This window comes from Dermochelys coriacea, chromosome 10 (assembly GCF_009764565.3).
Source record: "Dermochelys coriacea isolate rDerCor1 chromosome 10, rDerCor1.pri.v4, whole genome shotgun sequence".
NCBI classification, from domain to species: Eukaryota; Metazoa; Chordata; order Testudines; family Dermochelyidae; genus Dermochelys; species Dermochelys coriacea.
Window position 1 is genome coordinate 85,057,247 of NC_050077.1, and position 24,921 is coordinate 85,082,167.

Genomic DNA, 24,921 nt, shown 5'->3' on the forward strand with positions numbered 1-24,921 from the left:
ACAGAGAGGGCTGTTCTGATAAGTTCAGATGTGTCTCTGAATATTTCAATATCCACTCAACACTAATCCAAAGGAAGGGATTATCTTTAGGTAAGCTAAACAAGGCAACATAGGGGCTAAGGGGTGGTCTAACTTAATGCATTTACATAGATCTTGGAAGGCCTAGAATTAAAAATGGTCCTGAATCAAAATCCTGGATGTGAACAGTTGCAGAGTTTGGGAAAGCTCAGATCAAGATCCAGGGCCAAATTGCAGCTTCTCCATCTCTCTATAATGGGCCAAACCCCAGCTGCAAATGGGCCTGGAGCTTTGGGAGCGTGAGGATTGGAATTCTGTCACCTGGGCCCATCTCTGTCCTTTGGGTGTTACAACACTCTAGGACAGGTGTTTTACTTTTCATAAGTCCAAACCCAGTTAAAACTAGCCCCAACCTAATGGGGGGGGGGGAACAGACTAGAGAGTCTGCCCATAAATGAATGCCGGGTTGGCACTTTCAGTGCTGGGAAGGATACAGTGCATCTGTAGCCATAGCAACGGAGCGAGTGGTTTCTGGATGACAGGCGCAGTGATGAAAGCAGGGTTTCAGGGAGTTTCAGCTCCCTCTGACAGAGCATTCAGCACTACACTGGGCTGGCCTGAAGGGGTGAGCTCAGCACTGCCTGCCATGGGCGTGCACTGGAAAATCCCGCATGAGGCGGGTTTGGTTTCCTGGACAGCTTTGTGGCAGTTGCAGAGAGAACGGTAGCAGCATCCCCTCGAGTGTGTGTGTCCTTAACGCCAAAGAACTTACTTCTTCCCAGGGGAGGTTGCAATCTCCTCTAGTTCTAAGGTTTGGTCCAAATTTTGTGCCTTCTCCAGTCCTCTCCTAGTAATTAGGAGGCCAAATCCCTCTTGGGCATGGCCTGCACTGTTCAGCTGGCCTCTTGCAGTTTAACTCACTAGGGGATTTTTCTTTCCATCGGTCAGTTAGTTGAGCCCGTCAATGGACAAACCTGACAGCAGCCAGTGTGAAGTTCTGCTCTCCCAGACTAGACCACCTCCCTCACAGGCCTTGCAGAGTCTCTCCTTGCTTCCTGCCGGACCGTTTTCTGTCACATGATCCGCGAAAGTAAATAGCCAGAACAAAACCACTCAGGCATCAGCACCTTAAACCAGCACTGAATTCTGACGGGCCCTTGGGAAAATAACACTGATGCTGGGTTGGGGTTTCTCCATCTCTCCCCTCTCTTCCTAGCTCAGTCGGACTGACAACCTGGACAGGGAGAGTTAGGAGGTTTCTGGGGGTACAGTAGGAGGTGGAGGGGAAGGAGGGGGAGACAGATGATCAACTTGTGTAGTAAATAGTAACATGGTGCTAAACTTTCCCCTCCCACACCAGGGGCCTGCTAGGGCTGACATCAGACTGAGCGTATCCACTGGGAACCTTACTGGAGTGGGCCAGAAACGACTTTATTGAAAGAGCTTTGTACCCCAGCCGCCGAGGACTTGAACTGTGGTCTAGGGGATGTCACACACCAGATGTTACCCATTGGGCAGATGTCGGCCATGGCGGGTTTCCGTTCTCTCTAGCAAGACCAGCTCTAGAGCAGGACTTTGTATTACGATCTGTCCAAGAGTCGATGTCCTCATGCAGAATTCAGCAGGGATAGCTACTGTTAAAGTTGGCATGTCACAGTGACACACTTGGCTATGCCTTTGTTTGGCCCAGGCCAGATTTACGCATCTTAATTCTTCCTCCTCAGCCAGGCCCTGTGGATGGACTGGGCTCTGTGCAGTTCGTGGTGACTCTGACATGCAGCGTCGCTCAAAGCACAGAGCATTATGCAGACCACAGGTGAGAGATTACACCTGCTCTCTCTATACAAAACATCTCCCAGATAGTATGTTCTCTCCTTCCCTTTTTCTTCTGTGCAACTGTTGAACGTATTCTGCTTCTGCCTCCAGCATGCTGAAGACAACCTGGTTCCTTTTCCTCAGTGACCCATTCATTATACAGAGATAAGCTCAGCTCTCTTGCCTAAAGCCAATGGGAAACCAAAGCAATCTAACTCAGCTCCTTCAGCTGTCAGTCCCGGTGCATGTCCCATTGTCTCAGGACAGAGCCGCTGGCAAAGAACTCAACTCTTTTGAAAAACAAGCACCTCCAGTTTTCAATGAGTGCATGAACACACAGTTGCTCCTGAGAGATTTCACTGTATGCACAACAGACTCCTTTGCACATTTGGATTTCCTCCTGTGGCAGGGAGCTGAGTGACATTTTTCTAGTTAGATACCAGGCCCCCGCCCTTGCTGCAGGGAGCAGAGCCGTCAGGGGACTCTTTTACGCTTGGAACGTGGGTGGGATTGATGTATGCACTGGAGCCACCCAAAAACTAGGGGAAATCTTAGGTATGAGAAGCACCTTATGGCAAATCAGGGAAGCTGATTCCTCTATTTATTTGCTCTTCAAGGTCTAGGCTATTTGTTCATCACCTGGCCTCACGCTCCCCCGTGTGGGACACTGGAAGTTGTTTTTGGATAAGTAAGAAGAGGACTGGGGGATGGGTAGGTGAGCTGAGAAACTCCTAAATCTGGTCCATGCAGAAAAGGCCTGATGTAGGCGACAGGCTAGGCAAGGGGGGGGCCAAGAGTCTCCTTATATTCTCCAAAAAGAAAAGGAGTACTTGTGGCACCTTAGAGAGACTAACAAATTTATTAGAGCATAAGCTTTCGTGAGCTACATGCATCTGATGAAGTGAGCTATAGCTCACGAAAGCTTATGCTCTAATAAATTTGTTAGTCTCTAAGGTGCCACAAGTACTCCTTTTCTTTTTGCGAATACAGACTAACACGGCTGCTACTCTGAAACCTTATATTCTCCCACTCACTCCTCCACTCTCCCCAGGCCTCTGAAAGCCCTGCTCCTGAGAGAAAGAGCATCCTTAGGGGTGACTCTGAATGCTTAGCTGCAGAAAGCTCTGTCAAGGAACCCCTCCATCGGGAACATTGCCGGGCACTGCCCAGGCCTGCAGGCGCTCATCAGAGTGACCAAAATCCCATGGCAGGTCCAGTGAATCCATTGACACCCTGCCCTCCCTGACACAGGAATGTGCTCCCTGGTTGGACAGTAACTGACACCAGGCGCTCTAAACCCAGCAAAAGTGCCTGCAATCACCACGCAGCCAGTTGTGAAGGGGGGACTGGGCATATACCCCTGCTTCCTTTGCATCCTGTCCCGTTACCATCAGTACACGGCCAGCTTCCCCTGAGCATGGGTCATCCAAGAACAGCACTCACCTGTTCAGGAATATGCTGCTGACATCATCGTGGGTGATGGGAGGTTTCTTGGAGCTCGCTGCCATCCTCAGCGGGCGAAGGAAGTTGTTGACCAGAATGTGCAGCTGTTGAACGTATTCTGCTTCTGCCTCCAGCATGCTGAAGACAACCTGGTTCCTTTTTCTCATGCTGTCAGCGTGAGGAGATCGGATATAGTCCTGAATGATCGTCTTCCATTTTCTCCTGCATAGCCAGCCCCGTAGAAAGCTCTGGACCTGTTAACAGATTGACAATCTCATTAGGGGTTTTACATGATAGCCTGGGCTAGCATTTATGCAGCAGCTTAGGTGCAAAGTTAGGTGCAAAAAGCTCTTCTATTAACGGACTATTGTGTGGCAGTTCTACCTCAATACATTTGTACAGCAGATATGCTAATGATGTTCATGTGGCTTTGTGCTGAACCGTACATAACGGTTTCTGTTATCTGTACTTCTGTATATCCTCGCTGCAGGGAAATGAACAATAACTCATTTAAATGCACTTTCTTGTTGCATACGATCGCCTCTTTCTCCTTTTACAAAGATGAATGTAAGTCTCATTATTAAATGAAAAGAAAACCCCATTAACATTTTCCCCTTCCACTGCACATGTAAAGTACAGAGCCCTATACTGTCAGCAGGACTATGAGGATATGAAAATACCCAACCTACCCAGTACCTAACACATATCTGTCCATCTACCAATTAATTGATCAACCAGTAGGTTTGTGCACACACAGAGACAGATTTGCTAAGTTAAAAACAAAAAGCTTTTGGAACATACCCAAATCTGTATCTAGATCTAGCCACACACAGATATATGCAGCCAGCCCCGCACACCCACTTAAACCTGAAAGTGCAATGTTTTAAGGCTGAAATCTCCTACACAACAAACAAAGGCATCCCAACAATGCAACAGCTCTGAACTGAGAGGGCCATAGCCAGGACTCCTTCTCCTGTACATGTGTCACTCTAACTGCAGTCAGTGCGAGTTCTCCATGGGGCGGAGTAACTGCAGGACCAGGTTTCTGTGCAGGTGAAACTGACCCCAAGAAGAGACGGTGATGATTTTGTGTGCAAGATGTAGTTAGCCCAAGATGCTCTCCTGCAATGGTCAGATTTAACTCATTTTCTGCTGGTAGCTTTAGAAATATTAGAGCAGGCTGTATAACATATAGTGATTCCCTTAAAGGACTATTTGTTCTCTGCAAGGAATAATCCATTCTAACACAATTTCCTTGCAGCATCTCGAAGTCTGTAAATCTCTGCCTGCAGGGAATCCTACTTTTCACAGGTCCCTACTACACTGATGTGGCAAGATTTAAGACAGGGCTATTCATCTAGGCTCCGGCAACATTAGGGCAGTGAGGTGCCCACGCCAACAGCAGAAGGGGTCAGTACTGAAGAAGACAGAGACAATTAACATAAAGCTTTACAGAACAGTGGTGCACATTCTCCTTCATGAATTCATAGAGTGGGGACGGCTCGTCGAACAGCCCAGCCCAGTCAACACCGCAACAGGTAGCAAAGACCAAGCTTCACTCCCTGAAATAAATTTCAAGTCAAGTGTTCATGTCACGGCTCCTTAAAGGTCATTAGCAAGTACCCAGTGCCAGGGTTTAGTCACAACTTCTGCGAACGTCTTTAACACGACAAAACAAACCTTTTTGATTTTCTTGATATCGCTGTCATCGTCATTTGGCGCACTGCTCTGAGTGGACTGGATGCGCTCGTTATCTTTAAGCAAGGAGGCAATCTATAAACACACAAAAAGAAAAGGAGTACTTGTGGCACCTTAGAGACTAACAAATTTTACGAAGTTGACAGATTTCCACTCTATACGGCTAAATTCAGTGCCTTGCATAATGGATAATATAAACACACAGGAAAACACGCTGACCAACAGGTCCAACACCGCCACTGCGAGACATCTCCGTACACGAGCACAGGAAGTGAAAAGACATGTGTGAGCTAAGTCCTGTCCCCAGTTTCATGCAGGCACCAGCCAGTAACTCCAAGGGTCAGAAGTGAATCGTGATAAAATCATTCGACTCCCGTGCAGTGCTGAGATCTAGCCCTGATTCCGTTTTAAATTACAATGTAACAGATCGTGTTGATTCTGCCTCTAATGAGAAAGCACTAAGGATGCACTGATGAAAAGACGACAAGAGTATCGTAAAGATCAACAAAATAAACCAGTTGTACGTATTAGAATGTATTTGAAATATAGGCTGAACACATTTTATCCACGATATTTTAAAAAATGGGAAATAGGATGTAACAGTTCTAGGCTAGAAACGTTGCCAGATACCAGATGCAAAACTGGGCAACTGCTCTATGATAAAGTCTCCAGACAGAGCTTGTCAAGAAATAGGGTGGGAAGAAACTGCAGAAAATTCTCAAGTCACTTTCATCCTGCATCTTTCAAAAATGAACAAGTTTTCATTTATTCACCATTTTGCATGAACATTTATATGGATCATTTTAGGCTATTAAATTTTCATTTTCAAAAAAATTTCAGTTTTTAAAAAAAAATCTTCCTCCCTTCCTTTCTCCTTCCCCCATTTTGCCAATGAAAACGGGGCAGGAAAAGAGGGAATGGGGGGGGGAAGAAAACACCATAATTCAAAGAACAAAACTGAAAAAAAAATTGACTTTTTTCAATTTTGTCAAATAAAACTAAAATTAAAATTAAAACAATTTTCCAACAAGGAATCAACTTGCTCTATTCAATGTGCTGTCCTAGTATTGGAGAACTGGGTGACTATGGTGCAAAATGACAATACGCTGGATTATTGGGGGTCACCAGTGCAAGGAGGCAGAGAACATCATCTCAGGACAAGAGAGGAGAGGCAGAAGAAGGTGGGTGGAGTTTGAAATTGAAATAGCTTCTGTCACATGGGGGCAACCGTGTGAATATCCAAAACAGGCCTTCTCCAAGGTTCGAACTGCGCCAAGACCATTCTGACAAAGCGGTTAGAATCTTGGGCAATTGGGGTCTTGACAGAACACCTGCTGTATCCCTAACAGGAAACATTTCTTCCATATCTCTATAAAGCCCTATAGAATTTACTAGGGATTAAATCAGTAACCCCTATAGAAATTAAATAGGTTCCTATAGAAGTGATTTTTAACATATAGAATTTAATACAGAATGGGGTGCCTTTCTACAGAATTTTAAACCAACCTAAAGAAATTGCACTTCTGAATAGACTTCTATAGGCTGCATTACAAACGCTACAGCAAGGTTGTAACATTCTCTATCCAGTTCCATCAGGCCTTTCCGTATGGGTATGGGGCTTTCCAAGCCAAGGAATTGCTGATTCAAAGGAAAGACAAGATGGAGCGAAGTGGTTCTTTTCCGTCCTTCCAGGGCCCTCTTTTACTTTTCAAATCTCCCTTTCCAGTTCTTATTTTAATGCATCCGATGAAATGAGCTGTAGCTCACGAAAGCTTATGCTCAAATAAATTTGTTAGTCTCTAAGGTGCCACAAGTCCTCCTTTTCTTTTTGCGAATACAGACTAACACGGTTGCTACTCTGAAACCTATTTTATGACTGACAGACGACAGGATGCTTTGCAGCTGAATTTTCATTGCACAGCCAGCTGCAGCAGTTCATACAGAGCAACCCAGACTGCCACCGCTCTGCTCTAGCACGAAGCATTTTATTCAGGAAAGCACCGCAGCATGTACTTAACTTTAAGTATATGTTTCAATCCACTCGATTTATGTGCCTACTCAAGTGCTTTGCTGAACAAGGATGCTTTTCTGAATTGGGGCCTAAGGGACCAAACCTACAAAGTGCTGAGCACTCTCAAGAGGTTCCAAGCGCCCTTGCGTTCTCTGAGCTGCTGGGGTTCAGCACTACTCGGAAGCAATCAGAACTATGCAGGATCTGGCCTGAGTATCTCTTCCATAATGCTCCCAGCCCCTTGCTAGGCCAAGCAACAGGAGTTCTAAGGTTTGGCTCCAGAACAGCAAATGCCTCACTTGGAAGCAGGTCTCCACAGCTCTGCCAACTGCACCACAGGGCCAGCCGCAAAACGGCATAATTAATTAATAATTAGCATTTATCAAAGACAGCACATTAATGACAAAACTGAATTATTTCAGATTTCCTACAATCTAATGGGTGAAATTACTTCTCCGAGCTGGGAGCGAGGCTTAAATCATCTGACTAATACACAGTGTGGGAAAGGGCTGGGTTTTCTTTTCTTTCTTTTTTAAATCAAGTAAGCAGAATTTGCTCATTAAAGCAGAAGCTGATTATTTGATCTCTACTTCAAAGAACACCGAAGAGGGGAAAAAAACCACAAGGTAAAATCAAATGCATTTGGGTTCAGGGAAGTGCTAATTAACTGCTAGCACTTGGCCAGTTCCTAGATTATTGATTGCTTGGCATTTTTAATCCATAATCCCTTGGCCAATTTAGGGTTTGCACACAACTCCCATATTTGCCTTATCAAAATGTCAATAATTATCACTGAGGACTTAATCGCCAGGGACAGGCGGGATGGAAAACTTGACCCAGCTGAGATTAACAGCAGAAAATGGATATTAGGAGAGCTCATTTCATCCATTGCTTTGGAGAGCAGCAACAGCTGTATTTTTATTTAACAACTGCCATGGGTCCCTGGGGTTTCTTTTACCATCTCTACCAGGCCTCAGGGGTTAAACACCAGCTAGCTATTTTTAATTCCAAGTGTTAACACTTAGGAAGTGACGACTGTAAATAATAAAGCCTGCATTACAAAATCTCAGTACACCGGATTGTGGGGTTGTTTTTCCAGAGCTCCTCAGGGTCAGCTCGGCCTTTCTGTTCTGCAGTGTGCGCATTTGCCCCCAGGTAGATCCAACTGCAGGACTGGGGCTCAGTGACATTCTCGTTAAAATCCTGCCCCCAAATGGCGGGTACTGTGGATGGCGCTTACTCCCTCTTTGCATATTGCAAGATAACCCTTGCAGAGGTGACGTTTATGCCGGACTCATCCGGGTGTTTCAGAAGAGCTCACTTCTCTGCCTTTGGCATGCACCAGCTTGCACCCAGGGTCCAGAGAGTGGAGTGTGTTTTTCTCACTGCCAGCCCTGCATAGTGGAACCAACCACAGACAGCCCAGGACACCCCAGGTTTGTTAGCTGTAATTATTTTGCCAGCTGCTCTGCATGCCTGTTCAGTTCTGGGTGTAATTCAAAGTGTTGTACTGATCTCTAAAGCCCAGGGTCCTGGCTGAGATGCTGGCTCTGCTTTAGGCACTGCACAGACAGCGGGGCTCAGCTGGGAAAACTGAGCTACCAGGCACCAGATTTCAGGGCAAGGCAGCTGGTAACCAAGCATTCTTGGTGGCGAAGCCCCTCAGCTATGGAGTTCTCTCCCCCTGCTGCTCCGACAGAGTTTGTTGATTTGTAGGATGTGGCCCAAAGCTTCTCTCTGACCTTGGGCTGCTGGCTGGGAGGTGGGCGGGCATAGTTCCTGGGGGAGAGGGAATTCCTTTGATTACTTGGGGGGGGGTGCTGGTGCACGAGCACCCAGAGACTTTTGTAATCAAGCACCATTAAAATGTAAAAAGGAAGAATCAGTATCCCAAGTAACCAGGATCCCAGGGCTGACTCTTTTGCGTAGAACACTGCCATGGGACCGTTAACAACTCTCCCGGCTAGTTCCTGGAGTGCTAGGACCAGTGTGGGTCAGGGATTGTCCACAAAGGTTCCGTTTCAACCAATCTCCCAATCGGAACTTTGTTTTAACAAAGTTTCAGAGTTGTCAAAGCGTCCCACTTGGACATTTTCTAACTGAACAGTTTTGTTTTCGGTTCAGCACAACTTTTGGTTTCGAAATTTTAGGTAATTTTTACTAAAAAAAGGTAAAATATACAGAAAGGGCAAAATCTAAACCAAACATTTTGAAATTATTAAAACGTTCCCTTTTGATTGACCTGATCCAAAAAACGTTCAGCGCATTGGTTCGTGACTATTTTCGAGACGCCGGTTTGGGATGGGAACCCTCTTCTCTTGCAGGAGAAGAAAACGGTTTCCCGCCCTCCTCCCGTGATGACTCATCCTGAAGTGATCCCGCACTGGGCAGTAAGGTTGGGGCAGTAGTCAGTAGGGGCTCAAGGAGGAGTGCCACCTACTGGTTCACCCTGATTATTACAACACCATCAGCTTAAAAATCGATTGAAATGGTAAAACAAGAGATACGGAACTGAGCTTTTAGTCATCTGTACAGCTCATAATATCATTAATGGGATGCCAAGTTGGGGAACATACACCCATATGTTTACACTCTTAACAATAGAGGCAAATATATGAAGTATAATAGATCCCCACACTTCTGCCTTCAGTCTAAATTACCTTAATGATTTCCCCCTTTCGTATTTAGTATTGCTCTGCTGAATAATTTTTGTGTTTTGTTGCTTTGCATGTTTTAATTTCCATAGTCTCTATTCCTGCTGTATCCTGCACATTTACAGTTACAATGCATTAAGTTGATGCATATGCCACAGCTGCAATGTTTTAAAGGCAATGCAGCACTTAGAAACGCTTTCAGAGCAGTTCTCTTTTTAAAGCCACTTGTTTAGTCTTAGTGAATTGTCAATTTAATATAAAGCATTCATTAACATGAATTGCCCTGAATGTATTTAGGTACCAAGGTGATGGCAGTTTGTATATAGCAAAGGGAGATTCACTTACAAAGCTTGACCTGGCCCGAGAAACAGCAGGTCATATCCATTTTCATGTTTTTTCCTTTTCCTTGTTTCTAGCCATCTAATTGTTGACTTCTTTATGAAAGTTTTCACAGTAAATGGACATCTAATTATTGTGTTACATAGAACAACAGGCAAAAATAACACAGGAATTCTCTACTTTTCTCCACCCACCACCTCAAACCACCAGCGTTAACCTTGTCGTGTAAAATATAATCAGCTTTTTAAAATCACTCACCTATGTGTTACATACAGCACAAACAGGCATTCTATTCCAGGCATTAGGCAGAAGCATGCATCCAATAGGCTGAACTGCTGCCACTGATTGTTAGAAATAGTGCCGAATTTTCACTGCCTTGTACCTCTTGTGGTCACTGGCAACTGTGTAAAGTAACTGCAAAATGGGCGTGGCATGCCTCCAATTCCAAAAGAGAATGTTTTATGGCTCCTTTGCACTGCTGTAAATAACCACACAAGGGGCAGGGCAGGGGAGAGTCAGAGAAGTCATTGGTTCAGATGGAATCGCAGATTCTGTTGAAAATTTCATGATCCTAGAAACACCTGGTGGGCATCTTTCTAATGTACTTGGACCAATACAGCTAGACCAACATTGCAAATGACACTAGAAAACACCTTGACAACCCACTGCAGGGACCCTGAGTAGCAGAATTTGCAGGACAATATAAATGCATAGGGCCAAATCCTCTTCCTGGTGTAACTCCATCCATTCAATGACTATGGTCCTTTTCTCTCGCCTTTATGCCAGAATAAATGAGGTGATAAACACACCCATATGACCAAGTGACCTGCATGTTTCCTGTAACCTACTGGAAATGAACCAACAGTGCTTCTTGCTTTGAATTCAGAATGATCAGTATCATTGGAGAGTTGGGCTCTTTACCTCCGATTTCAGACGTTCAATCTCGATTTCCCCATCTTCAATCTGTTGTCTTAGTTGCTTGGCAACAGTTTTCTCGGTTTCCACAATCTGAAGTAAATGGAGGTACTTCTGCATTAAAGCTTCATGCTCTGTAGCAAGATTCCTATAACTGTTATATAGACACATCAGTTAAAATGTTTCCTCCCTTTCCATCCTTTACCTCCTTGCTCTCTATTCTCTGCTGCTCGCTGAGTCTGTGCTATGGTACCCGCTGTTACGAACACCAGCCCACTACAGGCGAGGGGCTCAGGAACCACTGGACGCTTTGCCAGCGCTGAATGTTCTACAGATCTGACCCTGCAAGCCTTGCTCAGGCCAAGGGCTTGTTGAAGCTGGTCGGAAGCTTTGCCAGACTAAGTCATGCGGGATCTGGTTCTGCTGGTTCTGATACTGCAGACACTTAAGAACATGCATAACTTTGCTCACGTGATTCTGATGAGATTACTCGTGTGAGTAAAGCTACGCAGGATCAGGGCCACTACTGCAGTTTTTCCTAGCTCCTTATCACCAGGCAAGAAGCCTCTTCCGCCAGGCAAATGCCCTTCTCTGACATGGGGTGCGGAAATGCCTGGCTCCATACACTCCGTCAGAACTGATGACAAGTGAGAGGTGTCAGCATCTGAACTTGGATCAAACCCAGAGAGCGCGTGACTTCTAGAGACGTGGCAAAGAGATTAAAACGTTCAGGGCCAGATTCCCCTCTCCTGTCACAGCTGCCAGTCAAGTTCCATGAATTTAGCAGAAGGGAAGACGCTGGCTCTTTCTTTTCTTACAAACAGCCACCTTTGTTAAGAGACTGCAGCAGACATGTTTATCCAACATCCCACAAATACTATACATCTTCTCCCCCCATCCCCAGCCTGGGTATTTCTCCTTAGCGATGCAGGCTGCTGGCTGCACGGACTCTCCCACCCAAGAATTGTAAATGAGCTGCACTCCCCTTTTCAAACCAGGAAAACATGGGCTTTGAGTATCTATTTCTGTCCGTTGCTGTTCTTTCATCTTTGCTCTTTGCAGATTTTCTTTAGATCAGAACAAAAATTAAGTAACTTTTTCTGAAACCAAAGTTAGGTCTAATCCATTGGTCAGTCAGTCAGGTCAGAGAGAGGCAACTATTAACCTGGGCCAGATCCTGCCAGCTGCTGCCTGTGGGTGCACCTACCTGGAATCCATCCACACAGAGCAGCTGCCAGGATCAGGCCCTTAGAATTCTTGCTCCCCCAGAGCAGTAGGGTTTGAAGCTGGGCCTCCTGCACACACACATTTCTGCTCCCATGAAGGTGCCGCACTCCTTCAACTCCCAGTGACACCAGTGGGAGTTCAGAACGATCAGCCTCTTGCAAGAGCAAGCCCCAGGTCGACCAACTGCAGCTTGTTTAAACAGCAGGGAGTTGTGACAATTTGGCCCCCTTCACCAAACCATTGTTTTCCATTAATTGAACAGCAGTCGTGTTTGGACTCTGAAACTGCTGCTCTGCACCTGGCAGCCAAATGTTCCAGGTCATCTGGCGTTTGCGATTTCAGAAGGTGATACCTTGCGTGAGTTATCGCTGCTACCCATTCATCGCAGTCTTTGGCATCCTCCGTCCTCAGCTCCAGGGTTTTCTGATTATCATGGTTGAAACTAACAGTAAAATAATGCTGCAAAAACAAAGATACTATTATTACTAACATATTAGGGTCACTAGGAACAGAACTTTTACTTTATGATCATCCATGTTTGATTTCATATTGAAGCTCATTGAAATATTGCCTAAGAAGAGCCTGCGAAACAAACGTATTGTAACCAAAGCATCAGACAAGAGAGTGGCGCCCTGTGGGAAGGCCAGGTCAGCACATTGTACATGGGAATGAAGGTGGAAATGAGAAAGAGGCAGGGAAGAGGGTCCGACTGAATTCTGTTACTGGCAAATAGAATCTGCCATATACATTCAGGGCGATCCGCTTGCAGCTACCCAGGAGAGAAGCCAGGTGAGTGCTTCTCGGAGTAAATCTCACCCTGGCCCCTGGAGCTGAACTGGCACAGGGAGGTACAAACGGCAATCCCCTGTGGCAGGCTTGGGGAATCTCAGCCTGGCCTTTAGCCATTGCCTACGTGCGAATGGCAATGAGAGGCATGACCATGGACGTACCATGGCACAGCATGTCCTAAACTCAATCCCTGATGCCTTGACTTTGGTTTGACATTCAGTACAGGCCCCACTTCATGTGCTTGTAGCAGAAAGCAAGGCTCAAATGGCCAACAGCACAATAAGACTCAGTGCGCTAACTATATTTAGCTTCCCTTGACATTTACAGTATTTGTGTTAATTGTGATCATGGTGGCAGCCAGCACAGGAACCAGGATTTCGCTGTTCATGAGCTTTCCTGTTGTCTCCTAGGAAACAGGTAATGTACTCTAATGTCAGACACTATACTGAACTCATACAAACCCTGCTAGAACATGCTCATTCTGCCATTAGCTTCTGGTCTGTAGTAAAGTTTAGCAAGAAACCTGAATTAACAGAAATCTCAGCAAAAAACTAACAGCTTGCAGCTTACTCACTTGTATTACCTAGGGAGGTGGTGGAATCTCCATCCTTAGAGGTTTTTAATGCCCAGCTTGACGAAGCCCTGGCGGGGATGATTTAGTTGGTGTTGGTCCTGTTTTGAGCATGGGGTTGGACTAGATGACCTCCTGAGATTTCTTTCAACCCTAATCTTCTATGATTCTATGATTTGTCTAAATATTTCTGAGACCTCCAGGTAACAGGATGCCTGCTAGCACAAACTCCATTGAGCCACATAAGCGGGTACAGTAATTACAGGCAGACAGTAGCTCGGTTAGGGACCATGGCCGTTTATTTTTGAATTTGGATTTTTTGTCAGCTAGTAGACAAGACACACACATTTCACAGCAATTCTCTCCCTGGTTAGAAGGGTTTATTGTGGGAAATGTGCTAACTGTATATTGCAGGTAACTCAGGATCAGGCATGCCTATCTACCTACCTGCCATAAGTTGCTCATCACAGTGATATTCCAAGTGCTGGACAAGGCAGCCCTGAGTGTTCCCCAAAGGTGCTCTACTCCGTCTGCCCCCATTCCCACGTCCCCCACAACCTGTTCTGATCCTTCTCTTCCTCCACTCTCTCTTTTTGTCCTAACTTCCATTACAGGCACCTCCTGGGGTGGCCAGAGGCAGGTGTCACTACTGAGAGGAGAGGAGAGGTTTTCAGTTAAACCTGGATTTGGGACAGGTGTGGCCTCAGTCTGGTCTCCTCCCTACAGCATTCCCAAAGCCGGATCCCACTGCTGGAAACGCTGGGCCCCCATGTCTGAGAACCTTATTCTGGGCTTGGCTAGCTGCAGCGGGCTGCAAGAGTACTTGTCTTGGTGGGTCGTTGTGGATAGAGAGGCAGCCTCTGACGTCTCCAGGCCTGGCCCTTGTAGGTTAGGATGAGGTCTCTTCATTCAGCTCAGAAATGAAAGAGTCCAGTGCAATGGGGGGGCCTTGTGCACAGGCCTTTGTTGCTCCACAGGCCGGGAGCAGAGTGCTGGGCTACCCGGAGTTTGTAGGCGGCTTTGACCTTCAGCTCCAGGCAGATGCCGAGAGCACATGAGTGTATTGCACAATCTGTCTGCTATGGCTAGTTTATACAGACCTGTGGGAAAGACTGAAGTGATGCCTGTCATCTAGAACAAGGCCGGCTTGGCTAGCTACCCTGTCTCAATAACTGGCATATCACTGGATACCAACAGGGTCTGCTCTATTTCTTCCTGACCCCGAGCGAACTCCTGTACATCACTCCAGGTGGGGCAGGCTCTTCACATGCTCCAACACACGGTCCTTTCAGAGGTGGGAATCTATCACCCTTCTCTAACTGCTGCAGTTTTCTAACTAGATCTGCAAGAGAGCTTAGTCCTGAAGCTCTCCCCAGCTAGTGAAATAGGAATGTGTACCATAAACCCGCTCTAGTGTGTTAGCTACAGTGCACAGCACAGGGAAGGATGTGCAATGGCGTGGGGAAGAGGTGACTGCAGCCTGAACCTAAAACACAGAACCCCAGGGGTTCTAGCATTCAAAGCCTCTAGAACTTTTCAGTGTTTTGTACCGGTCATGGAAAGGAGATTCCCCCCCGCCGACACACACCCGCAGGGTTTGCATGTATTCAGTGACGTCTCCAGAACTTTTCTGAAAATGCCAGCAGTTTTGTGCTGATTTCACCACCTAATGCCAGGTTATTCCCACCATCTCACAAAGAATTTTCCGCCTGAGATGTCTCCCTGAGTCCCTTTCCACTGCTGATCCCATGGACAAGATTTATCCTTCTAAAGTATTCTTGCATCTTGCTTGCAAGAAAAAAAAAAGTCACCCTCTTTCCCTCAGGAACTCCCTTCCTCCACCACGCCATGTTGTCAGCAGGGCTGCCGGCTTCGCTCACGTCACGCAGGCATGCTGCCCTGTTAGGAAGGGGATATTGTTCTCACTTTATGCATGCAAAACATCTCACTGCTTTGCCAGGGAGTCTAAACTCAAACCTCCGTGGGGCATGGATGCAGAGCAGCAAGTCTGCCACAACTGATTTTCCTGGAGAACATGGTACCTGTTTTACTCAGGAACAAACCCATACCGCAGCAGAATGAAGAAACTGTGTTTTCTTTGCACTGACTTATTTTTCTTCCCCCCTGAAGATGCTATTACTGATGATGAAGAGTCTTCGACACAGAATGTGCTTGTTTATCAAACTACAGAGCCATTTACACACACATTTATTTCCCCATCTCCATTATGTTTCCTTTTTTAATACAGTTGTGCAGAGCTTGTGAAGTTTGAGATTCTGAAAATTCTTTTTTCCTGTAATTTAACCCATTTCTTCGAGGTAATTCTAACTAAACAGGGTCTTATGTTGTACCAGCAATGACAGCTCTCCTTTGAGAGCAAGTCTCCTCCCGCTCCAGGGCTATCCAGGGAATACTGGTTTTAAAAAGCTTTGCAGCAGCCCAGCTCTCAGAATGAGCTGAAACCAAAGGCTGATGTGAATCTGGGACTCAGAGCTGGTCAAAAATGGCCAAGTATGTTTTATTTAAAAAAATCAAACTCCGATTTTTTCAATAAAAACAAGCCCCCCCAATTGGTTATTGGTTCCCCCTTCTCTCCCTTTATTCCGATTTCCATTTTGCTGCTTAAAAACAGGAAATAACAAAACATAAAAGAATTCAGTTTCAAAATCCAAAATTTTTAGTTTTTAGAGGAAAGTCTGAAAAAATAATTTTTTTCCCATGAAAATATTTGTTTTTGAAAAAAGGCCATTTATCGTTACAATTAAAAAGTTCGGGATGAAAGCTTTCAAGCGGCCGGCTTACCCCCGAGCTTTGAGCAGATTCTCAACTTGCCACAAGTCATTCTCCCCTCCTTAGGGCCGGTCACACTCTTTTCAGCTGGAGGCTCAAGGCCATCCAGCTTGTTCTTCTAGAGGATTTGGTCGTGACTTAGATCTTTGCACACAGGCTTGAGCTAGGGCAGTTGCCCACCAATAATTACAGATCCAACGACACAAGACCAGACCTCTATATCTGTGGGTGCTTCCGCCCCTCAGGGGCCTGGCTGTGGAATTTGCTACGTTATTTGTGACAAGCCTGGGAGAGTGTGAGCGAACTGGGCCCAGCACCTTTGATTTAAAGCTGATATATTTTACCATTCTGGGAACTTAATTAAGCTTCCAACATAATTACGCTGTAAATGTAACTACTGAAAGGAAGGCTTTGAAAGCTATGGAAATGAGCCTTTTCACAGCATCCAGATGTATATGGAGGTTTTCTTTTCTCATCTCTCAATAGAACTGGCCCTGTTTTACAGGCTGTACTTGGGGATCACTTCCTCCCCCAGTGAAATGCGGTTATCTCTGGGGAAGGGCACGGTGGCTGTTTCACAGCACACAGAACAAGACCTAGCTGTTAAAGACAGAAGAAAACATTAACTTCCCCAGCTGAAACCAGCATGGGAATGTAAGTCCTACAGTCTAGCTCTGACCCCCTGGCCTCGGAAATGAGGGACCCTGAGGAACATCATTTTTTCTGTATTGAACACACTGTTTTATTAAACCAACAAATGACCTGGAACTTCTGATACTGAAGCCAAACCAGGATTCTGTGCACGCAGCACATTTTATGTAGAAAGCCGCTATTTACAGCAAAATAAAGAGTCCATTTGCGCTAATGCTCGATGTTATTGTGTTGTGTCCCTCCCTACCCCCCAACACCCCATTCGTCCTTGTGTCAGAGACCCCCCAGTCCACCCTCTCCCCAGACTCTCCCCATGTCAGAACTCCCTCCCCTCCCCATGGGGCCTGTCCTAGCTACCCACCCCTGCTGCCCAGCCTGGTCCCCGGCTCCGTTGCAAAGAGGGAGGAGGTGGGATCTACCACTGCTGTCGGGCATGGGTGTGTCCAGTTGCTGGAGCAGGATTTTCCAATGGCAATTTGGGACCACAGGACTACTTTACAAGTCAGGCCAGATGCAGGATGTCCTGCACAATGCGGGGCACTTGAGAGGGTGTACGATGGCTAGGAACATAACTGCCTGTGTAAGCATTTGCCTGGAGCACTGGAGTTCACAGACTCAGCATTCCTGCTGACCGTGCCATAGGATTTTTAATGATGCTAAAGTCATTTCACAGCCTCAGTGCCCTTCTGGGCGCCGTGGGGCTTCCGGATGCTCAAATAGCCACAGCTGCAGAAAATGCCCTTCATGATCCAGAGCTGGCCAGAAGTCTGCACTTCACCCCATCTGGCACAGATCTGCCCCTGGGATTCATGTGTTTGTGATCTCTGGGTTCCAGTGTTGTACCTCATAGATCTGTGCATGAAGCCAAAGCATCTTAAATGTCTCCAAGTAGTACCAACCTCAGCAGCCTCTCTGCTCAGCAACATGGGTCTCTGCAAACACACAGCCAGGTGCTCTGCTCTCTGCAATCGCTCCCCACTGAGCAACGAGGCTAGTGGAAGACCTCTGTCCTGCTAGTCAATGCCCACCAAGGGAATGGCTTGAGCTACCGGAGAGATTGCCTCTCCCTCTGCAACCAGGACTTCCCATGCCAGCTACACTCCACTGGAACAACGAACCTGTCAGGCAGTGGAAGGTTTGAGAGCGTGGGAGGGAAACCTTTCACAAGAGTTGGGCCTGGACAGTGGAACTCAGTGCCACAAGAGACCACACTATGCTCAGAATGACATGCAAGTATTTCTTTGACTTCGCTTTCCTGCGGCAACCTCTTCTGACCGTTGGCTTGCATAGGGCAGCTGGAGGGAGAGGTGGAAGGAATGCATTCTGCTGTCTTTCAAGCTGCTTGTCCAGGTGGAGAAGAGAGAGTGCTTTTGGTTGTTCTTTATATCAGTTTGAGAGCTGCTCAGATCCAGGGTTGATGAGGGCCATACACGTACCTAAATGCTTTCTTTTGAGAGGATGGGGATTGGTCCTGCTTTGAGCAGGGGGTTGAACTAGGTCCCTTCCAACCCTTCCTATGATTCTGTGAATGGCCCAGTGATTAGGAGCTGGGGAATTTGTTCAGCCTTGACGTGAGGAAGGGAGGCATCACCTACTGTGTCCTCAAGATAAACACACACCATAAAACCTACAGGTAAAAATTAAGAAGCCCAAAAATCTGGAGAGTCACATTTAAGGATCAAATATGCAGTGTCAAAGCTGAAGTCTTCTATCTTAATGTTCCCCGCTCTAGCCCCTTGTGCTGAACCAGCAAACATCCCTGCATTGGTCAGTTCAGGTCACAGTCCAACTCTGTGTTCCCCAGTGATCCCTGGTATTCCTGCTGCGCCCTGGGAGCCCCGCACTGTACATCTCCTGCCCAGCAAAGCCCCATATCACAGCGACCAGCCTTCCGTCCCAGGAACTAGAAAGGCTTTGAGCTTTCCTCCTGCCACTCCTCACAGGCTGGAGTAGCACCAGAAGCTGCCTCTCTTGTAGCGTACGCAGGGCCACATTCAGACAGGACATGCAAGGAGGTGGAAGTTGGAACCCCTTAGAGTTGCCTGCCTCCTCTCTACCAATGGGTACGGAACCCAAGTGGGTCCCAGTTACACCCTGAGGAACAGAAAGAACATAGGAATTGCCAGAGCAGGTCCCAGCAGGGCTCCAGCTAGCCATTCTCTCGTCTCTGACACTGGCCAGCACTGACTGCTTAAGAGGAAGGAGCAATAAACTCAGCAGGAGGTAATTATGGGTGACCTACCTGCAGGGAAGTATCTGCCTTAATCAGTTTCATTTCTTGGAGCTTGATTTATGCCCTGAAGTGTGAGGATTTAAGAAGATAAAAGATAAAGTAGCTTGGATCCATGTCAGATGTCAGGAGCCAGAAGATGGTGTGAGTGCAAGTGACAGGCACTTAGCTTCCCCTTCACATGGCTACAACAGGGAGGAGCAGGCCCAAGGGGGTTGAAATGAGCATAAGAGGATCTATGTTCCACCACCTTTCCTAACAGTGATTTTAGCCCCGAGTCCTTGCCAGCTCGGAGACAGTGGGACACACGCCAGGGCCAGGATCAAAAATGTTTTTGTGTGCAATGCACTTTCCTGTGGGGAACTTCACATACAGTGTCTGTCTTTTGGCCAGTTCTGATAGTTGGACCTTTGGGGTTTTTGTTTCACTTCTCCAGTGAATTGCAGTTTAAATCCTCTCTGTAATTGTACCTTGCATTCCAATTTCAGGTTTGAAGACATGGGGGCTAAATCTTCCCACGTCAGGCAGGCAGTCGGCTGAAGTCACTCATGTGACTAGACCAGAGGATTTTGCTCATGCTAGAAGCAGTGAAAGTCAGTTCATATACAATTAAAATCTAATTCAGGGAGTTGCTGGAACATATACCTGGGGGTTCATTGTACCACTCTGACGGATTTATTCCCAGACAGAACTCAGGAAGCACGGTGCATGTGAAAGAAGGAAATTATTTCATGTTTGAATAATAAAACTCCCACCACCTTTTCTCTCTTACTGAATTAGGATCCCTTTCTGGTATCACACACACACATCAAACTCAACACCCTGGCATTATTTCTGAAAGGAGCATGCTAACACTGTGGGCTGAGGCTCCCACACATCACAGCCTCTGGCCTCACTTGGCGCTAGGGATGGAATCTGGGAAGCGCTGTCTGAAACCCGACGCTACAGTCAGATCCACACAAATGGGCCTTTGTGCCCCACAGGGCATGGTACAAGCACAAGTGTCTGCCTGCATTGGCATGATCATGGCATCGTAGATATCACAGGCCACAGAATTTTCCTCAGTTACCCCTACAGCGAGCCCAATAACTTGTGTTTGGTTAAAAGCATCCCCTGGCTGCCCATCTTGATGTGAAGACACCAAGGGCTGGAAAATCCCCACTTCCCTTGGAGTTTATTCATTCCCCTCACTGTTCAAATGTTGTGCCTTAGATTTAATTTGAATTTGTCTGGCTTTATCTTCCAGACATTGCCTCTTGTTCTGCCTTCTTCTCCTAGACGCTTTAGCACCCAGTATCTCCTCTGTGACAGCGCTTCAACGCTGTCATCTAGTCTGCATTGTGACGAGCTAAACAAATTGAGCTCTTCAAGCCTCTCGCTGTCAGGCATTTTTTCCAGCCCGCAAATTGTTGCACAGGCAACCTTAACTCTGGCCTTTCCTAGCTTTTGAAACCTTAACATTCTTTTACCACAGGTTTTTTAAATGTAATTTTCTACTTTAAAACCCACTACCAAAAAGACAGAAATGCTGTCATGAGGAACCACATGAGTCATCAGCAGGATGTGGACATTTAGATCCACAGCTCAGAACTCTCCCATTTGAGCTAATGGAGTAACTGGTAGCAGTAGTAATCTTATCTTCTATGTGAACCAAGCATTACGCACTTTGCCAGTGGGTTCTGTAGCCCATAGGACTAGATTGCCATTATTATATTCGCTGCCTGGCCTTAATTATTAATTACAAATGTATTAATAATTTGTAATTTCTAACTAACCTTCAGCGAGAAACACCAACAGGAAAAAACAGAGTCACTGAGGCTTTGAGCAGCAGCTAACGTATTGTGTACAAAGCTTAGGGCCTGGGCCTGCTCTAAACAATGTTTAATCCATTGCTGGTTTTGTTTGTTGGTCTCTTGGGGTTTCTTGCTTGTTAATTAATTGTATGTTTTGTGTCACGTGACTAGATTATGATTTTTCATACTTTTGGGGAGTTTATGTTGCAACAATAAGTCCACATCTATATAATATCAGAGGAATGGTGAGGCTCAGGACTCCTGGGTTCCCTCCTATCCCTCTCTCCTCTGACCCACCCTCCCATACCCCAGCTCTTGCCCTCTGTTCCTCCTTCCGCACCATGTTTCACGGCCCCAGCAGCAGGAGCACTGAGAGCAGAAGAGAGACTGTCCATCTGCAGGTTATTTTGGTGACCAGCAGCATAGCAGCCACCAGCAATGGGAGGAGCAATTGCAGGGAAAATCCTGATCAAACCCTGCAGTCCCGGGATGGAGCATGCTCAGCTGATCGGGGAGAACGGTGCAGGCAGTCTGCTTGGATGTAGGTGCTGCGAGGGGATGGAGCATGCTCAGTGCACACAGACTCTTCGGAAAATTTAGCAGCCAAACTGTAACCAGTCTCTACTGAGCATGTCTGAACTGAGGTTTTTCAAAGGATTATAACTTGGGCAAATTTTCATGCAAGCAGCAAAGACAACTCCCTGCCACCAGCATACCTGCCCCTCGCCAGCTTTCAATTCCCTGTGCTTAATCCTGGACATAATAGAGCTTCTCACTGAAACCATGGTAAGAATGTTTTCACATGGGCAAAACAAGGTATTTTTCCCCCTAATCTTATCCTCAGAAATGGCTGAACCACTTTAGCGGAAACTTTCCAAAATAATTCAGCCTGTGGCAGACACGCAGCAGGGAAAATTTTACCCTGAATGGTTTAAGTTTGGCAAAAATTATAAACAACAGAAATCAGAGTCTCCTAATGCAAAGCCAACCCTAACGATAGACCTGTAATAATATATGCATCTTGGCACATGCTAGTGCTTTACCTCCAAAGCCCTCAGAGAGCTTTGCAAACACCCATTCATTCTCAATAGCATTCAACCACAGTCATGCCTGGGTTCTCTTCAATCCCAGCAGCCAGGCCAAGGACCTGAGTGGACCTGGAGTCTGAGCTAACTCACTGGTGCGCGTTCTGCATCAAAGGGGGGATTACCCTGGTACAGCCTGGGGAGAGATCAGTGTCCAGATTGTTAATTTGGTCCTTTTCAAGAATAAGCAATCTTAAAAGAATAGGTGGCTGCCTCCTAGTTAGACTACTATAAAATCAGGACTGGTGTGGAGAAAGTCAATAAGGAAGTGTTATTTACTCCTCATAACACAAGAACTAGGGGTCACCCAATGAAATTAATAGGCAGCACGTTTAAAACAAACCAAAGGAACTATTTCTTCACACAGTGCACAGTCAACCTGTGGAACTCCTTGCCAGAGGATGTTGTGAAGGCCAAGACTATAACAGGGTTTAAAAAAGAACTAGATAAGTTCATGGAGGATAGGTCCACCAATGGCTATTAGCCAGGATGGCGTCCCTAGCCTCTGTTTGCCAGAAGCTGGGAATGGGTGACAGAGGATGGATCACTTGAAAATTACCTGTTCTGTTCATTCCCTCTGGGGCACCTGGCATTGGCCGCTGTCAGCAGACAGGACACTGGGCTAGATGGACCTTTGGTTTGACCCAGTATGGCTGCTCTTATGTACCCCAGACTTTGGGGTGAGGGAGTGGAGCTGGTGGAGTCACACCACACTGACTGTGGAACTGTAAGCCAATCTCATGGTTACTGCTCTCCTGGAAAGGTCTTTGTGCACATGCTGGTGGGTAGGAGGCAGCCACACCCTAACAGAAATCATCATGCACAGCAATCAGGTTTCACCGTGGGCAGTCAGCAAAGAATGCTGTCCTTCCTTTCTGGTTCAGCTGTCCCAAGAATTAACCACCCGCTTCACATGGCACATATCAACATCAAAGCAGCTCTTGACTCAGTTGACAGGTCAGCACTTTGGTGTTCCAGATGTTCTGCTAATTCTGTGCATGGTCTTCATGCTGGCACTAGTGCAAGAGTGTGCATTGGTTCATGGCTTTTGCCATGTTTCTGCACAACCTCAGGTATGTGACTGGGATGCGTTCTAGCCCCAGCACCATTCTGTTGAGCTATCGATTGGATATTAGGACTTGCCACTGCATACATCAGAATCTAGGTTGCTCAAGAAGTATTTAATGACCAAGAGTAGGCTCATGACGCTGCCTTGCTTGTGGAGAAATCAGAATTTCAGCCCCACCCTCCAAGGTCTCCGACTTGCCACTGACACTATGGGGTTGAATGTCTTATGGCTGAAGACCAAGGTCCAGAACCTCTGAACTGGGCCACTGTCAAGTTCAAGTTGTCAAGTTGAACACTGACAAGTTCATCTACCTAGGCCATAAGCAGAGTTCAAACAGTCAGGACATTCTTCAATGAATAGGTTTTGCCACCTCCTGAGTGACACCCAGTCTTGCCTATGGCCACAATCACATGTTTGCACAGAGACAAAGTTCAGGATCTCTCAAACCTGAGTCCACCTGTACTGTTCTATGGGTCAGAAACCTGGACCCTTGTGGAGCAGGGTATATGCTAACAGAATAAATTCTTCTGCCTGTGCAAACAGTCCCCATTTCACAGTGATCTGGCCTTGCTTCAATCCCTCATTACATTCAAAAGCAGCATCATACACCCATCAGCCATGTCACTGGGATGGACAAAACCACCCCAGCACCTTGCGCTCTCTCTCCATCACTGCATTGACACCGTCCATGCCCTGGCCCTACCTGGTGCTGCCTGAGAAGCTGTCCCAGAGATTCATGAAGGCAGGATTGAGCAAAATTTAGGAACTTCATTGCATGAGGTCTGGTGTGATCTCTCTAGCTGGCACAATGCTCTTCAGAAGACCATGCATTTTTGATGATGGGGAGGCACCTGTCCGGCACCCCCTTCCCCCACCCTTTGTTTTACCTACTTATTTAGACTGTGAGCTCTTCAGGCCAAGAACCACATGTCCCTGAGTATTTGCACAGCACCTCGCCCAACAGGGCCCTAACTGAAACCTTTGGGCACTACTGCAACACACATAATTAATGATTGTCTCACTGCAGCCCAAACAATGCTGATTCTCCATGCAGCAGACAGCTTTAGTTTTGGGAGGTCGGGATGGGCATTCCTGTACCTGTATTTTGTACCAAAGAGATCCCTACAAGGTCAACACCATTCACACTCCCACAGCTGGGTCTGCAGTAGTGTCATGGGACCAACCCCCCTTGGGGTCACAGCCCCTGGAAGCCACAGCCCAAAAGAAAAGATGTGTCAGTCCCAGCTTCCTGCAGCCTCACCCAGAGGGAAATATAACAAGCCAGGGCAGCTGCCTTTCACCTGGTCCCAGTGAGAATAAAGTGGGCCTCATTGTATTTATACCATCTGGGGACTTCTGTACCCTCCTGTATAGGAAAGGTGGCCAGCTGCCTGGGTTCTCCTTGCTTCCAACTCTGGGTTTGGTTCTGGAGTCTCTTGGGCTCAGAAGAACCAAAACATTTCTTCCTTGTCCCTCCCTCACCTCACAGGGCCCCTTGCATCTTATCTGTCAGCGCTGGTTAGGGGCACAGTGGTCAGCGCTGGTTCTTAGCAGCCGGCGGGTATGTCTACACTGCAGCTGGGAGCGAGCAGCCCAGCCCAGGAAACCGACTTGTGCTAGTTCTGCTCCAGCTAGCGCACTAAATGCACCAGTGTGGACATTGTGAGTCAGATAGCAGCTCGGGCTCGGAAGCCCACTCAACCCCTGGGTCTGAGCTCAGGTGGTTGGCCCAGGTCTCAACTGGAGCCGCCATGTCCACACAGCTACTGTTAGCACGCTGCAGTGCTCCCCACGAACAAGTCTGTCTACCCGGCCTGGGAGGC

The 24,921-nt window shown here is 46.8% G+C and overlaps 1 protein-coding gene and 1 long non-coding RNA gene across 2 annotated transcripts in view; one reads left to right on the forward strand and one right to left on the reverse strand.

Annotated features, from left to right (window-relative positions):
- Positions 1-2,623, forward strand: part of LOC122456186 — a 57,567-nt gene extending 54,944 nt beyond the window's left edge. The window contains exon 3 of the long non-coding RNA XR_006274900.1: positions 1,379-2,623. This is a non-coding gene — a long non-coding RNA (uncharacterized LOC122456186). The remainder of the gene's footprint in view (positions 1-1,378) is intronic.
- Positions 1-24,921, reverse strand: part of RASGRF1 (Ras protein specific guanine nucleotide releasing factor 1) — a 100,388-nt gene that overhangs the window by 58,582 nt on the left and 16,885 nt on the right. Inside the window, 4 exon segments of the mRNA XM_038418022.2 lie at positions 3,277-3,530; positions 4,957-5,049; positions 10,900-11,047; positions 12,473-12,579. Coding sequence (XP_038273950.1) covers positions 3,277-3,530; positions 4,957-5,049; positions 10,900-11,047; positions 12,473-12,579 — 602 coding nt within the window.